The 18,372-nt window shown below is 31.8% G+C and overlaps 1 protein-coding gene across 1 annotated transcript; it reads right to left on the reverse strand.

The window, feature by feature from the left end:
• Nucleotides 1-9,217: 9,217 nt before the first annotated feature.
• LOC132759414 (26S proteasome non-ATPase regulatory subunit 1-like) lies at nt 9,218-18,233 on the reverse strand. The gene is made up of 8 exons (XM_060751176.1): nt 18,082-18,233; nt 17,208-17,324; nt 15,401-15,502; nt 13,938-14,107; nt 13,152-13,328; nt 10,893-11,054; nt 10,176-10,302; nt 9,218-9,740 (listed from the first exon to the last, which is right to left on the reverse strand). The coding sequence occupies exons 3-8, from the start codon at nt 15,483-15,485 to the stop codon at nt 9,670-9,672; spliced, it is 792 nt and encodes a 263-aa protein (XP_060607159.1). The 5' UTR covers nt 15,486-15,502; nt 17,208-17,324; nt 18,082-18,233; the 3' UTR covers nt 9,218-9,669.
• Between the last annotated feature and the right edge of the window lie 139 nt (nt 18,234-18,372).

Raw genomic sequence — 18,372 nt, forward strand, 5'->3', positions numbered from 1 at the left:
TTGCCAAGAGCACAATGATTACATACTCTATCAGTTTATTGCACTGTTAGTGGTTTTACACTAATGTTAAAAGACCTTCAGGCTAATAAAATTTGATTAGCCTCTTTAGTTGTATTGTTCTATTAATCTTACTGAGGAATTACCAGAACAATAACATGACATGACCAGTCAAACTCTAAGTTTACATTATACTAAAACCATAATTGTTGGAGAGAAATGTCCTTATGGTCAAAATGACCTGATATAGAAGGTTTTATTTCTGGACATATGACATTTTCTCACGACCACGAAGTACTCTTACAGTACATTGACATAAAAACCGTGTATTTACGCGCTTTTAGTGTTTCCATTAATTAAGATTTGTATTACCATATGAAAAAGTGTAATTTGTTTCTTGTAGATGTTTTACATGGTTGGCTAATAGTTATTACAGCTACTACATTGAGAACATATTTAATGTTATTGTTTTTAATCAAAGCTTTTGCACTAATCAAAGCGTAAGTGTTGATTTTAGATTTATTTCATTTCGAAAAATCTTTCCTTTTCAAACTGTTTTATTACAAGTGTTATACCATTCTGTCAGCGGCATGTTCTTTTTATCTATCATTGTTTTATATTTGTTATGTGTCTAGCTTTATGGCTAATTATTCTATGTTACATGTGTAGATTCTTTAGATGTCAACTTTCCTCACACTTGAGTAGTTTTTTATAGTATATAATTGATGCAAATATCTTACTGTCAATAATAATAAAAAAGCTGCATACGCTAATTAATAGTGAAGTAATAAATGAATCGTACTACATGTAAACCAAATCATAACTACATCTCTAGCTCTTCTTGTAACAATAAACTATTTAGAATAGCTGTGTTTGTCGGAAATACAGTTGATCTTCCGGGATCATATTTCCAGTATTCCATTTTTACACAGCTCAAGACCAATATCAAATCAAAGACAGTATCGAAATAATGATATTAAATAAGTATTTTTGTAAATTTTCAATGGAAATTAATCAATTAATATTATGTTACGAGAAATGTGGTGAAATATTATGTTCAGGATTGGGCAATAGCCAATTCGAATACATATATTTATACACAAATATATTCAAATGTACATTTACACACACGTTCATGTATACACGTATGTTAGAATATAAATTTAATATATCTATTCATTTAATGATATTAAATAAGTATTTTTGTAAATTTTCAATGGAAATTAATCAATTAATATTATGTTACGAGAAATGTGGTGAAATATTATGTTCAGGATTGGGCAATAGCCAATTCGAATATATATATTTATACACAAATATATTCAAATGTACATTTACACACACGTTCATGTATACACGTATGTTAGAATGTAAATTTAATATATCTATTCATTTAATGTATTTTCTTTTATATTTCTTCCACATTTTCTACAAATAAACATTTAAACAACTTTTCGCGCACCAAGCATTTACTATAAGACATGTTACATTCAAAAGATTACGCAATAAACAATGAAAATTTCACAAACGAATGGCCTAGGTACAAGATGTCATACTTTATCATTGGATATAAAAAAAGTCTGATGGAACGATTTATAAACAAGACGTAAAAGAGTCATTTAATTAGAGCATTTTACGTCATTACGTTATACAAGAAGCCTTCATGAGGAGATTACAACCTTGGTTACAGGAAGGAAATTACCAGAGCAATTTGTATCTCTGGCTTTGTTTTTTTGATTGCTTTATTTCAGTAAAATATGACGATTATAAAGATATCGTCTAAGATGCGACCGTTATATAGATTATATATAAATTTAAGATTATATTCGATCAAAGAATGATATTTTTATTGTGAGAATATAAGACAATGTAAATTTCTTCACTATAATATTTTACATATCTTTGTTTGATTATGAATGAAATCAAATATCAAACATTACAACGACAGTTTTCGCATTCTCGTTGCAATATTGTAATGAAACTGTACATATGTACAATATGTAGGTTTATGAAGAAAAAGGCATTTAAAGTTTCTATTTTTACGATTTATTGGTTGCATGTTCAAGAATATGATATATATATAAGGAAATAAAGATTCCAATTTTAAAAGCGTTTTTGTTGAATTATGCATGGTTCAAGTTCGAATGCACATATTATTACGGAGGTCAGTGGTCCTGTTTGATATATTACAAAGTATTTGAACTGCTAAAATACTTAACGTATTTTTATTGAAATATTTTGGTTTATGGACGTCAGATTTGACTTTATTTGACATATAATCACTCGTTCTTTATGTCGTGCATTTATCATGTAAAATTGCACTTTACTCTCCTGTGTGTGTATGGGAATAGTGTGAACGTGTTAGATTTTTAATCAAACAACTGTTGCATTGGTTTTATTATTTCAAAATCAACGCCTTCAATAAATTACCCCTTCCCCTGCCTCTGCTGTCACCCGTAATCAAATCCTTAATTGTCCATACCAAAATACTGTTATTCTCGCGCGTTGTTTTTTTCCCGTAAGCTACAAAGGTAAGAAATGTCATAAATAGAGGATATTGAATGATTGTAAATTCAATACTGAATGTATTTAACGAGCTGGAAAACAATTGCAAGCTTCTGGTGTGCATAATATTATTTTACTGAAACAAGTTCAATAAATTTATTAACGAAGCTACACGAATATAATATTCTATTTATCACATATCAATAATAAGAACAGTTTATGGTAAAATCGTGTTTAACACTATGTTTGTATAACGCAAATGCACCGCCATGTTAAAATCACAATGTTCATTTTATCGGGCGGGCTTATTGGGCAATATGCAGCGTTAGCTAACATGGAGATTATGTATTATGTTGGATAAATTACTCAACTTAACATCTAGCTCCATATTGTGTTAAGAGTTCTCTCTCAGATTAAAAGAGTATTTATTAAAAATATTAGATAGTTGTCTCAATAATATTTAAAATCGGCGTTGTGTCTTGCCATCACGATTCAATATACTCCTCGTATGAATTCTAAATAATAACTCCAGTGATTCTGTTACTATTTTTACCTCTTTGATTAATTATATACATGTATATAGCCATGTCACAACTAATTTATATTAACCGTATATACTTAAATTATAAACATTCTCAGCGGAGAGTACAAATTACTAAGTATTTTCTGTTTCTCTAAATTATAAGATAGATAAAACTTTTGTCTACTGCTATAGACTTCGCACCGCGCAATTGAATTCATAATATTGACTATGCTTTCTCAATTAGATATAGAAGAAAGAGTTCAATGATTTATAAAATATGGAATTTTCTCATATCTTCTTTACTTCACTATCTAAATCATCTCTAGACTAAATATTGGCTGAGTAGATTGAACTTGGAAATCAGTAAACGCACTTTCTCGCATTTAGATACTGAGCATGAGATTTTTCTTATACTACCGGCCCAGTTTCTATGAATATAATCCTCACTATATATGCCTCATTTTTTATACTTACATATACAAAGCAACTAACGCAAGCATTGCGATAGTTGCTCCAATCTATTAAATTACTTTGTATAAAAGCCTAAACTCTTCGATACTAGTTGTCAAATTAAATGTGTCATAGCTTTGATCTGATTATAGTAAGTATTACCTCTCTCTCTAGGCCTCTCCTCTATTTCAAAACTGACAATAGTTTATGTCATTTTGACTATATGAACAGAACAAAAGTTTCTCATATCATATATAATGCTTATTGTGTTCCAGAACTTAAATTGCGTTCAATAGATATAAAACAATGAGGATACCTCTTCTTGATGTGATAGAATCTAGATCCTTATTTAAGCCCAAAAATTACATATAGGTCCCTTGATTGCCCTTTCAAAATCGAACTCAACCAGTAGGAAATACTGAGGTATTACAAAAGCAATGTTCGAGAACAAACTCTATTATTTAAATCCTAAGTCTCTTATATCTTTCTATATACAATAACAGAGATATTCCACCCGACACAATTCTTTCTAACTGAGATTTTTGATCATACTATATAATAAACCTATTATCCAGAGACTACAGCTTGACTAAACCCTAAAATGTGTGTAGTAAATCTAGTTCTATGAGACGTTCAGTTTTCTGTGAAATATGATAGAAATAATTGAGCGTTCAATATGTTTCAGTTAAGTGGTTAGTTTGTCTCAACTGATGAATATAGGCCTACTCGTTTCATTTTATATCTAGTCTAAATAACTGAAAGCTGGCGAGGTCAAAAGCAATTTTTGAATGATAAAACTACGATACTGGCCATTTTGGGGAGCATCCTCGGTAACCCAGGCTATTTGGTACCGGCCAACTCTCGCCCGCTTTATAATAGTTTGTTCTTCCGTAAATCAGTCGCTTTTAACGCTTAATTCTGGATTCCAACTTTAAAGTCTGACACTATCTAAGTAAATTGAGGCCAGAAATATATCATTTTAGCCGCCCCTGGCGCGTAATACATATTTAATCTCCTTCCGCGCAGAAATGAGATCCTGGAGAATAAACACAAAACATATCAAAGTCAGAAGCTATATATACTCTTAAAATATGACCTATCAAACTAAGAATGACTTTAAATGGGAAACTTCAAATTTTTAAAGAACTATTTTCTACAACGCGTGGGGTCTTAATCCGTGCTTGGGTGAGTCAATTTGTTAATATTGATAAATATTAAATGCTGTATATACGGAATCTGTACCGTGGTGGGTTCCTACCAGACATGGGGTAATCGTAATAGTTTAATCGTAATCGATTGCAATTAAATACAATTTGTCCTTGTAATTGAATGTATTCTATTACTATTTTAATGCCGATTACATTTAATCGTAATTGCAATCATTACATGCGCAAAAGGTGTAATCGTCAATTACATTTCATTTACAAATCGATTACTTTGGCAACTTCAATTATAGAACTGTTGTATTATATAATGTGCAAATATGATATTTCATATTAAAAAATACTGCAAAGTACACTGGTTATAATATTTTAAACTAGTTTTACATTGAACAGATTCAATTAAAGGAAAACTTTATTGAATTGAAAAGTTTTACTTTTCTGAAGTTTCATTTAAAACTGAGTTATTTAATTGTACTGTTTGACTATACATCATCCTTCATCCTTAATTATATTCCATAGGTAGTTTCACCTTTTGTTACCAGTAATAAACAACTTTTATATTCTGACTGAGGCTTAACAAGTATTTGTGAAATCGTACAATAATACTTAGTTTGCTGTCCCCTCATCACTCAGTAAAAGTGTAAAACAAGGTCATGATTTTTTTGTCATACAGCACATAGTGTGGCTATTTCTATCATGTATGCACATAGAACAAGTGTTATGGCTACTAAGTTTTTTTGTTGTTTCTTTTTATATACCACCAAATTGTAAAGGAATAACAAAAGCAAAAATCAATTATGATACAATGTAACTCACGCATTTAAATTTAGTAGAAGGCACAGGTGTCAGTCATCCTGGTTATTTTGAATTGTGTGCTGCAGATGTGTTCATGTTTTTGTGTGTAAATAAACATTTTAGTGTTATATGGATTTTTTTTATATTTTTTACTGCTATGAAAACAATGAAAAATAATCGTAAATGTAACCGGCTACATTTTTCAGAGTAATTGTAATTTAATCGGTTAATGTAATTGTAATCTAAATTTTATTGATAGAATCGTAATTAAATGGATTATATTAAGAAGTAATTAGCCCATTGTCTGGTCTCTGACAATGCCAAAAATCACCTAGTATTGGCCATTTAACCATGTACATATACATATGTAGATCCATAATCTGGCCTTGGTATAAAAGCTTATTTGGATAAATATCAAGATTTTAGCGTTAAAATTGGTCATTTTAGGATTTTGCACATAAAATACCAAGTATAAATCGAGATATCCTAGTAATGTTACAGCATTTAAAATAATTTAATTGATAAGACTGCATACAGTACTTCTTCGCACGAGAAGATAATCAATACATGAAAAGGTTATGTTATTAGCAAGAAATGAGTCAATATACGTCAACTTAAAGATTCTTCAGTAAGTAATTTACGCAAAAAAAACACAACAACAACAAACAACAACACCAAAACAACAAAAATCGTGAACAGATACACATGACAGAAATTGTTAAATGTTTATGTTATAATAAATAGAACATCATTTATACGATCTATCGGCGCTAGTTGTATTGTCCCTATATTACACTCAAATGACCATGGAACCAGAGCAAAAATGGAGCCCAAAATTGCCCATCTATGTGGCAAGTGAGTATTTTTGAAACTGCAACAAGACACTTTTTTTTTTTGAAGTTTTTGAGAAATAAAAATGATAGCATTAATGGGCCTTTATTATCAGTTGCTGGACAAGTAGGTGACAGCTTCTCGTCCCGTAAGCTTATAAAACCTGTCTTCTCATTACATTGATATTATCATTTTATAATTAATATAATAAATAACATCAAAAACGCGTACACTCTATAATTCATGTTTGAAATGACAAATGGTGATGTTGTTTATAATAAAGACGAATATCATGTTATTGGTAATTCTAACGAATCAATTGAATGTGCGTGATTGGTTTTGAATAATGATTTATTTCCTACATTTATAGTTAGCTCACATTTCTAGTCAAGTAAAATGCAGTTTATGATTATTATTTCAACATGATATCACCTTGAAAGAAGATATTAAATAATTCTTAAGAAACAAAATCAGGATATATGACACGATATGTTCCATAATGGAAAATGATTTACCGCAAGTACATGTTTATTGTGCTGTTATATTATGTGACCATTTATAAAATAAGTTCTGAAAATGCTAAAAAGCAATTAATTTGAGAGCATAAACATTATTTATGTTTAATCACTTTTCTTATTGGAACGCCATATTCATGTATGCTACATGGCCCATTCCAAACGGGCCTAGCGATGTCGGCGCGTCAAAGGGATAAGGGGATACGTCTGCAAGGTCTTCTCGATCGCAAATTATCTTATGCAGCATTCTACGTACCGTCTGCGTGGAAACACGGACCCCTGCAGCATAAGCAAAGTCATTTCGAAGAGAAGTTGCTGTTGGAAACCTTTACGACTGCCTGAACCGCCAAAACAACACAATGAGCTGGAGCTTGTGACCCTTTCCCATCCTACCAGCATGCCTACCTGGCAGGGTGATACCAATGATAAGCGGTATTCTCATCACCCGCTCTGGTGATGACGTGTTAGATGTACACCAAGCAGCCCCACCAACCTGGCGGAAGGAGGCCGACGACGCGTTGAACGGATGTATATCTTTTTGATTGTACGGTGTAAAGTTACAAACACAAAGATGAAGTTGAAAATGAGTAGCGTGTTCATATGTATATCAGATATTTCCGACACAAAAAAGTATGGACAAAATCGTATTTTACACAATGAATGATTCAACGCAGTTTTAATACTTTCTTATATCTTTTTCTTCTGTAGCTCTACAATATAGAATCAAAAGCAGGCGACCGCTGTTTATTATGTCACACATGCGTGCTATATGAAATGTTGATATCTCAGGATTATCTAATAATTACAGACTCTTAACGTCAAAACAATCACCAACTGTGACGTCATGAGGTTTTTGCAACAGGTACGTAACAAAGCAACGTTTCTGTCAATTGAGTGATAATAACCGGATAATGAAGATATTTGGATAATGATAACAGTGTTTTTTCCGTTATCTAGAGCAGGAGATAATTTACTAAATGAAAATTGACTTTATCTATCACTACCACGTTGATAATTGTGGTTTATTTTCACAACATTTATCGTTTTGCCCTTTCAGTTAAATCGTTTATTGTATACAATATTAGCTGATATCAAGATCGCATCAGTTTTGATTCATTACTAATTCCCCTGCAAGACATCATACCAATGTAGCTTAACTCTCTTACATTATTTGAATTATCTAGGCCTTAAACTAGAAACATGCAATAAATTATAAATACTATTTTTGTTAGTCATTTATTTTCATTACATGATATTAATTTCTCGGAACACGTCTTTCAAACTTAATCATTCGATATCACGCTTATTTCAATTATCTACTATTAGATGTAAATATTTAAATAGCATCTTAACAAATAAATGAATCATCCTTAATCTTAGTTCAATTGAAATTAGTAACTTCTTGGTGCAGTTTAGAACATGCAAGGTTTATAATTATACAGGACCTGAAAATAAATGTCCATGCCATAATTACCAAACTTTTACAATTTTGTCCCTTTTGTCAACTTTTCATCATCGTTCCAGGTCACAACACACCAGATACAGTTTTGTTACACTTATGTCTTGTTATTTTCATTTCTCTATTGTTTGACGATATTGTTTAGGCATACCTTTAACTTAAATCTAAACATTCTACGATTAAAATGAAAAGTCGTTCTGTTACATCAGTAAAGTCTTAATAATTTATAAATCTTCAACAAATATATATGTATATTGTCAAATCAAAACCATGAAGATTTTAAGTAGGGGTCGGTGGCTGTGCGGGGCAAGGGGGGAATGTCTACTTTTCAAATCGTGAAACTGGTAAAGCCCGGTTTCATCAATGACTTTATATGTTAGTTGGAAACAAACTCAGGAAATTTTAATTAACCCTTTCATCAGAGCCCTAGCAAAGATAAAATTTTTAAAAGAATTTAAAACAGGGGTTTACGTTTTTGGGAAAATTTAAGGAAAATATTGATCCCTTTAAAACTGCCCTTTTACATGCTTTTTGGAAAAAGGACATTTGTTTTGGGAAGGGGGCTATAAAAAAACGGGGAAAGTGTGATAAAAAAGTAAACAGGGACACTTTAAAACCCAAAATGAAATTGAGAAATTGCTTAAATGGACCAATCTAGTTTATTCAAAACCTCGCGTGACTTACATGACTTTCTTGAGGTCATGTTTTCTGAAAATGGTTATTTAGTGCTATGACATTTCGTACTTATTAGGCAATTGACAAAGACTGAACGAGTCCCTTCTACACATAGGGGAACAATAATCAACTTCAGTTGGGTGGCTAACTTCAATTTTTATTTTAAGAAAAAGCGAGATAACTTGGGGGAAATGGTTGCTAGAGGCCAGGGCAATGACTATTGTCTGCCCAAATAGGTTAAATGTACGGCAAGATTGGCAGACATTACTAGTATATGTGTGAGGAAGAGGGCATAAAAACAACATTGTTATTTCTAAATGTGATGTTTAATTACTTGTAAGATTCTTAGTTACAAGAAAAATAATATTTAAGACAAAACAGAAATACTATAGACGTAATACACATACAAAAGAAGAATGAATTTTATAAGCTTTTACTTTTAATTTATTATATTGTTCTGGCATTAAATTGAAATTTTTAAAGAAATCAAACCATTTTTACACAACATTGATACAGATAGCTCAAACCTAGATATTATTTAATCCTTGCTGTCCATTGTTAAATGGCTTTCATTGCTGGTTACAAAACCTTGCTGTCCTAATTTCTACTTCACATTACTTTAGCACTCAACATAATTGTTCCGAAATAAAAATCTATAAATTAAACATGATAAGTTTGTAAGTTATGCATTGCCCATGCTGTTCAACACTGTTTGTTCTAAATATGGGCGGTGCTTGTTTTGTGGGCGGTGCTTGTTTAGTCTTCGGTCCATTCAAATGGCTCTGGGGGCTCTGGCTCCTCCTCTTCCTCAACCTTTGGACCACCCGCTAAAATGATAAAAGAAATGTATCAGTTAATTAAACGACAACAAAAACTTACAGTTTATCGCATTAAAGATCTTATTACAGTCTTTACAGTAAAAGAAATATAAGTTTTACAATATGAACATGGACTTTTTAGATAAAACAAAATTTAACACAGTCATTTTTTTGACATCAATATCCAGTCAATCAAGTACATGTACACTGCTTCAATGACTCAGCTGAATGTGTATATAAGACATGTTTTAATTTTAATGTAAGAGATTACAATATCCCAGTTCCAAAATTGATCTGTCAACACAGACTGATCAGACTTCAGGCTTTTTATGCCACTTCAACATGGGCATATTTTCAAGTTTTGGAATATAATTATAATTATACCAAATTCTTAAGTTGATATGAGATCCTTGATAGAAAACATGAGGTCAAAGGAAAACTTACCAATTACAGGTTCCACGATTTCTTCTTTCTCTCCAGGTTTAACATCCTTCATTAGAATGATTCCTCCATTACATATATCCTTCATTGGTGTATATCGCGACCCTTCTGGCATTGTCAACACCTTCAACTAAACATGGGTAAAATACATTAGTATTCACTTCAAAATATAAACTAGATTCTTTTTTTTTTTTAAACTTGGTTTAAGCCTTAACATTTTACAATCACGATTCATGAGCCAGCAGAAAAATATTTTACCCGCTTATCACTTGTCAGAGAAGAAAACTTACACATCTTGTGGTCAACCTAATTTTTTTAACATTTCAGCCTTACACTAATGAGTAAATTAAATCTATATTTATATATGATGTAATAAGTCCGTGATATCAAATATGATAAACAAGATCAACAAGGAAAGGCTGCGTTCAATGGTTCATCCAAATTCATTAACTAAAGAAAATGATGACAGGTAAATGACACTTAAGTATAAAATGAAAGATCAACAAAGTAGAGAGACATTCACTAATACGCAGCTAGCCAAACAGAACCATCAGTCATGCAAGTCTGATAGAATGAAGTTTGGTAAGCTTTTTCAAAACAAACAGGTTAATATACCTAACTTATGAATTGATATTTCAATAAAATGGTGTTGTATTCAATAGCATTTTCCTCTCCTGAAAATGATAAAAGCTTTTAAATGTATATGAATGACAAGTATACCTGGGCTCTCATTGTACGGGCTGGGTTGTTCAGGATTTCAAAATTTGGCTCTGGTTCCTTTTTCTTTTCTTCTTTTTCCTTCTCTATTTCCTTTTCTTTTTCTTTCTCTGCATCTGCCTTCTCTGCTGCTTTCTTCTCTGTACTGTCGTCAGCTTTTTCATCCTAAAATACAAATGTTCTATATATCTACGAGGGATGATCAAAAATAAACCGGACTGTGACTGGCAATTGAAGAATTTTCATCCTATCACTTATTGTTATATATCACACTTAATCGGAAAACAATACCTGTAAACTGATACTATATCTAATCTGATAACGCAAATAGCGTGTCCGTAACAGCGAATTCAAAAACCATGGTAACGCACACCCGGCGCAGTGCGTAAATTCGCCTTGACATGAGGCGCTTTATGCTGCGTGTATTTTACAATATGGCACATTTAGATTTCAAAATACGCCAAAACGTCATGTACCATATCTTTGACGTTGTCAGTAAAAATGACTTCATTTAAACCATATTTATGTTTACAATCACAATTCAAACGTCACATGTTAATGAAATACTCGCGTTAAAACTATGTCGTCGGAATGTCTCGAAAATCGATCAATAGGACAAATTTGTCAAATGTAAGACGAGAAACTGTTTAAAACGTAGAAAAAGATTATGGCCATCAAGGGAAAAAGTTCCAGAAAGCCACAGCATATTTTTTGATTAGCTTAAAAGATTAAGAAAGGATAATAGAGAAATAGAAACAAGTAAGGGAGAGACAGAAAAAAAGACATTTTCAAGGACGTTGGTGACGTCAATCGCCAAGACGTTGAAAAATAACAGTCGATTGACTGCGGACATTGTCAACGATGCTCGACAGTAACTACGGGACGATGCAGTCAACTCTGAGGATCTTAAAATGATAATAGTTAATGCATTAATTACATGTATTGTATTCTTGGTTTACAATTGTATCAATTATTTTCTTATTTACGCAGTAGTCTTATGGAGAAATTGTGTCAACAATTTAACAGCCACTGTTCAAATTGGCTATGCGTTTTATTTATTTTAAAATAATGACAATTTTGATCATAGTTGTATTATTCTGTTATTTTTTCGTATGTATGATACATTATCATTCAGCAACATTATTTTACATTATTTGTAATACATAATATAGTTAATTGCATGTGCGATTTTTCAACAATCAAGTTACAGAACGAAATAACGGAAGTTTGCGTCATTACAAGAGCTCTTTATCACCATTCATTCTATTACAATACAATATGATACCCACTTGTACAGAAATATATATAGGCAGGGGATCCGCCGCATCAATAACATGACTGTACCACGTATTGGCCTACTCCGTGAATGAGTAAAAAGCTGCTCCGTTAAGGACAATACGCCTGTGACGTCGTTAACGTCAATTTCAAAGTTATACCGTGCGCCACATTGCTTTACATGTGTATGCCAATAACAGCATAACTTTTTTCTTTGTTAATATTTCTTGTTGGCATTTTTGTATCATTTAGGGGATAGATTCCGATTTATTTTCCGTGTATTGTTATGTAAATTCATTTAACAGGTTAAGAATCATTTACAAAGTCCGGTTAATTTTTGATCATCCCTCGTAACTATCTTAACAAAGATTTTACAAAACATTAGAATAAATCAACTGCATCTTATTGTATTGGATTTAAACTCAGGGACTTTATCTTATACATTAATACACACAATACTGTCAACCAATAAACCAAAGATAGCAATCCAGGAAGGTGTGCGTACATTTATAAATTTAAATCAAGGCTGAATAACAAATATTTGTAGTTTATAACATTCTGTAAAGCACTATTTTAGGGGTATGTGAAATGCAAAAATGATGATTTTGAAAATGTCAAATTGAATAAATTTCACCACTATGAAACATTTTATGTAAATATGCAAACATTTATCAGCTAAATATAACATTTATATTCAGTTAGTCTATTAGAATTCTATGCAAATAAAAAAGCACAACAAAATGAGACATATTGCTTGACAAATATATTTTATAAATGAGTCAAATCATGCAAATTATTGTTCTGTGAAATATTGCAAATACTTTAAGTTACAATATTACAAGAAATATTACATCAAGAAATTCAAAATCAGCCACCATTGTTTACATTTACAATTCATTAAATACACCAGACAATGTCATCAACATTTTACTGTTCATTGCTTTTTAGAGTTTTCTATACATCCAATAGATATTCTATTTCACTTACCACTTCCATTTTTTCTTCATCTTTTTTCTTTTCCGCTTCTTTTTTCTTTTGTTTAGCTGTGATACTCAATATAGCAGTTTCTACTTTATCTTTCTGTTTCTCTTTCTTCTCCTCCAGGTTCGGTGGGTACGCAAATGTTGATGGCTTCGCATTTGACCTCATCTCTACCTTTGGCATCTACATATTTGAGAAAAGAATGGAACCTTAGTTAACATTGTAGTGTATTAAACAATTTCCTTAAAAAGTAAATGCTGATTTTGTTATATAGAATGGTCCAACTCCCATTTTTGAAATGTCAATTTTGAACTTTTGGGATAACAAGATGATAAAAGTTATTTTACCACCAGTATAGAGGAGCCTGGACAGACTACACAGCTTGCGAGACTCTATAGCAGTGGCATAGGTTTCAGCAGGATTAGAGTTAGAACCAAACCAATCAATCTTGAACACCAGACCAATCATTCTGATGGCAACAATATGCAACATCACTTATACATATATTTCTTTTCAACTCTTTTTAAGACTTTCCAAATATATATTTTTATGGAAGACTCCAGCTGACCATCTGTGCATTATTTCAGACACCTAAGAAGAATGAGCAATCTTCTACAAGTTAGCTGGATAGCTTGATCAAATGATGGTCATAAGAAAACACTCAACATATTTACCTATACAGTTACTATATGGATACTATATGGAGTAAATAACAACTGGAAGTATGTGATTACTTATACCACTTGTAATAAACATATTAATTTTTATCACATATATTGTGATATTACTCACCTTAAGGTCGCTGTTCAGACCAATAGTACATGTTGGAGTAAATGATAGAGACAGGAAGTGAGTTAGTGGGTACCAGAACCAGAACTGTGAGAACACTAGGATACCAACAATAGCTTCCAAGTTACTATGGCCTGTCCTTGATTGTAGTGATATTGTCATGTTTCTACCACCTGTATAATATATAGTACAACTTTAAAGTTCATGTGACGCTGACATCATGACCTGTTTATTGTTTATTATTTCTATATGTACCCTGAAGAAGGCTGTTCAGCCGAAACTTAGGTATATTAAAGAGCACTTTAAGAATTTGCAGTTGATTGCTTATTTTTTTACTATTTATAAAGTTCCAATACCTCTTTTTCCGTTTGCCAACAAGATTTTTGTAGTTCAGCAACCTTTAAACACGATATATTGACATATGACTTTTATATTTTATTAAGATAAATGGCCATCTAAATGCATTATTTTCTTTGCTAAGAATAAAAATCTTAACTGTGGTCTCTTATAAAAAAAACAACTTATTCCTATTATAAATTATTGTGTTAAATAGGTTCAATACAAAATAGGTTCAATACAAAAATGACATAATGAAGTCTCTATGGTTCTAATTTAAGCCTGCAGTGTTCAGTTTATCACTCTTTAAATATTTAATATGAAAAAAGTTGCACAATCTGGTACATTCAGATATGCTGTAAGATGTATTTTGCATGACAGGAACAAATATCTGAATTATCTATGGTTGAAATATGCCCTTTTACTGCTGAACACTGCCAATATTTTTACATGTTATCATCTGTAGTAGTAAATTACTAGTAGTATTTGAAAATCTGCTCATTTCAAACATGTTTATTGTAAAGATAGACCTGGAAAACATAGCATGTATGCACATTTTCTTAATTCTATGGGGATAGTTGCCTGTACAACAACTAGTAAGTCATGTTATGATGAACTTTTAACTGTGAAAAATGATCAAATTTTCGATCAAATTCTCGTATCCCAGGAGAGGTCTGATAAATGTAGATTTCACACATCTTTTCAGATGTTACAGACTCAAAGATCAAATTATGAATTCCCTCTTTTATGACATTTGTATGTAAATTTCAAGTTGTATAAAATGATAGACACATTAAGTACATTGTGAGAGACATGACTCCAGAATGTCTTGAAGAATACATTAAGTCATCACAGCTCATGTGGTATTCTCAATTAAGATAGAGATATTTTCACACCGTTTGTTCTGTAATACACATATTTCCAACTGGCATTGTTTTCAGACAATGCATTACGATTTTTTTTTATGAAATTAAAATTTTATAGAAGAATTATGTTTCACAAACGGTTTCATGGTAACTTTTTGGCATATCTGATTTTGAACAATACCCCCGAGTGATTCTCCTACAAATATTTGAGATACAATTTCAGTATAACCACTGATATAGTTCACTGTGACATGAGGTACATACCTGCATCAATGATGCCCTGTGCTAAAATAGCTCCAAATTTAGCTATGATGTCATCGTGTTTGTCACTAATGATCTTACTGTACATCTGACGAAAATGGGCAACCTGAAATCATAACATCACATGTAACATAACATCAAACATGATTCTGAGAAAATTATTATAGTCAATTTTAAAATAAGTATTCAAATTCATGGTGATATTTTTGTTGAAGAAATGTTTTACACCAACAAAGTCAGCAACTTTTTAGTATTAACTCAGTTAGTGATAACAAAATCATATTTCCTTTTTTTCCAGGTTTAAGATACATACTGTATAATTGTCAGTTCAGTCTTAACACTGGAGTTATTTAAACCTCAATATTCAAGATGCTAATATAAAATGTTTTCACATATAAAGAAAAACAATGTCACTCATGGGATTCCATTCTCACAAAGGTAAGATAGAATAAAAATTTACACAAGTTCATTGTTAGTGTTTATCTGTATTAGTATGCTACCAGGAAGCTAAATTTAGCAACAAGATAAGATATAGTTCATGAAATTGATATAAGAAATACTATTAAAATCTGCCAGGTTAGTGGACAGGTGTTTTAATGAGAATATCTGTATAAAAATGTGCAATCTTATCAGTGTAACAGGTGAGGAGCAAAATGATGCTTCCTCAATAACATCACCCATTCTTCATTTCCTTCACAGTGTGTACTTCCAACTTATACAAATTAAATGTTTTATGCATCATTTATTTGGTGTAAAACAGTTGTATCTCCATGTTCATAACCCTATATTGTCTCTAGAAACAGTTCAATAGCTTTTTTTAAGACCTATACTTGCTCTAGAAACAATTTAGTAGCTTTGTCCAAAGCCCTATACTGTCTCTAGAAACTGTTGCTGCAACTTTTGCAGCTGGTAATTTTGTTTGTTTGATTGGGTTTTACGTCACACCGACACAGTATAGGTCATATGGCGATATTGGAGGAAGACCCCAGGTGCCCTTCTGTGCATTAGTTCAGGCATGAACGGGCACCTGAGTAGAACCACCGACGTTCCGTAAGCTAGCTGGATAGCTTCCTCACATGAAAGAATCCAAAGTCCCTGTCTGGATTCGAACCAAAGCGGTGAGGGGCAAGTGGGGGCAACAGTTGCATCAAAATTGAACAAACTGTAACGAACAACCGTTTGCAGAACATGTTTATGCTTCAACTTTCATTTAAGCAAATAGCTTTAACTAGGAAGTCTTCTTTGTACAAATCAAGATAAATTCTATTGACAAGTTCTTCTCTGCTTACAGATATAGAAATAAATCAACTGACCAAGCAGTATTCAATTTTCGTACAGGAACACTTAATATTCTAACAACTTAGGCATAGACTTCATTAGAATCGTTAACAGCTATATAATTCTTACCTGCATGCTTTTGGGTCTGTTGTAAAAAAGTATATTTTATTAGAATGACTCATACTGTTAGAATCAAATGGACTGGCTAAAAAACTTGTCCAATCCTAAGTGAAGGACTTATATTTAAAAAAACTTGTATAGAGTCACCTTCATAGTAATCATGTTTACATGAATATCATTAAGGAAATGATTATCTTTTTCCGTTACGGAACCATTTAAATGACCTACCCTAGAAAAAGTGCTTCTTATGTTGTAAAACTAGTATAAATGAGCCCAATTGCAATGTTCATCTGGCAAATACTTATCTAGTTGTTACTTAGGTGTTCTTTAACAAGAAGATATATAATTGTCTACCCTAACAATGACTTCATTTGTTGTACAAATAATACCCGGCGGAGCATATATATGTCCTCCTTAGGGCAAGTACTTCATTCTGTTGCACAAGAATCATGGCCGAGGCAATCAGGGCCCCTTGTCTGACATAGTTTACAGGATCATTTGTCATAGGCTCTATCAAGTTCATTGCTTCCTGAAATATTAAATGTATGAAATTTATAAAATGAACATCTTAAAGGCAGGGTAATATACTGATAAGCCTGAATGCAAAGTTTTTTGGTTGGAATCACATATTATCCTTTAATGACAATAGAGATAATTATGTTCATGAAAAATTTCCAAAACATGTCTTATATAAACCATACTAATGACCTCAAAGATAATAGCAATCCAGGCAATGTCCACAAGTTTCACAACCCTAGACTTATTCTTTAAGTTATTGTTGAGCAGACAAAGATTTCACACTAAGTGTCTGTGACCTTGACCTTTGACCTAATGGCCCCAAAAAACAAGAGACATCTACATGAACTTGCAATGACCAATCTTCATACTAATTATGAAAACAGCATACCATATAGTTATCGAGTAATTGTGCAGAAGTCTATGGTTAACAGACACACAGACATGCACCATAATTATCTTAATACCACAGAAGTAACCTTCAGGCATATAAAATACTTATCTTTTTTCCATTAAGGGATAACCACTTTAAATAGACCTAGATAAAGACAACAAGAAAATTGCTTCTATATAGGCTTCTAAAAACCAGCTCCATTAAACTGAGCCGGCAACATTTTCAATTTGCCATTTTGGGCGATCTTTAATTCTGTTTTTATCTGTTCTAGGTGTTGTGATTATTCCATTATTTTCCCAAAATCCATGCATAAGTTGTATGTACTCTCATCTATGACATTAACAATAATTGTACAAGTTTCAGAGTAATTTTTTACCTTTAGTCCAGTACCAGCACATGCTATACCAAGAGCCATGGCAGCCCCAAATCTCACATGCGGGTTGTAACTCTCTGACAGCAAGGAGACAACACTTGGACATTGCTCTGGTGTTCTGAAAATATATATCAATTAGAAATTTAAGAAATTTTAAATCAGTGAAATTTCACTAAGAAATATTTAGTTCCAATTTTCTGAAATATAAAATTATTTGAAAACTAAAGTTAAAATTTGTATAATTGACATGTAATTTTCTGATATTCCTGAACTTAATTATCACACATGGTTTAT

This window comes from Ruditapes philippinarum, unplaced genomic scaffold (assembly GCF_026571515.1).
Source record: "Ruditapes philippinarum isolate M1 unplaced genomic scaffold, ASM2657151v2 ctg1992_1_1_1_1, whole genome shotgun sequence".
Lineage (NCBI taxonomy): Eukaryota > Metazoa > Mollusca > Bivalvia > Venerida > Veneridae > Ruditapes > Ruditapes philippinarum.

Coding starts and splice junctions, on each gene's coding strand:
- LOC132759414 (XM_060751176.1), bottom strand. CDS start 15,485: ATGTACAGTAAGATCATTAGTGACAAACACGATGACATCATAGCTAAA. Junction 14,108..15,400: donor ACAGGGCATCATTGATGCAG/GTATGTACCTCA, acceptor TATATTATACAG/GTGGTAGAAACATGACAATA. Junction 13,329..13,937: donor GTCTGAACAGCGACCTTAAG/GTGAGTAATATC, acceptor TCAAATATGTAG/ATGCCAAAGGTAGAGATGAG.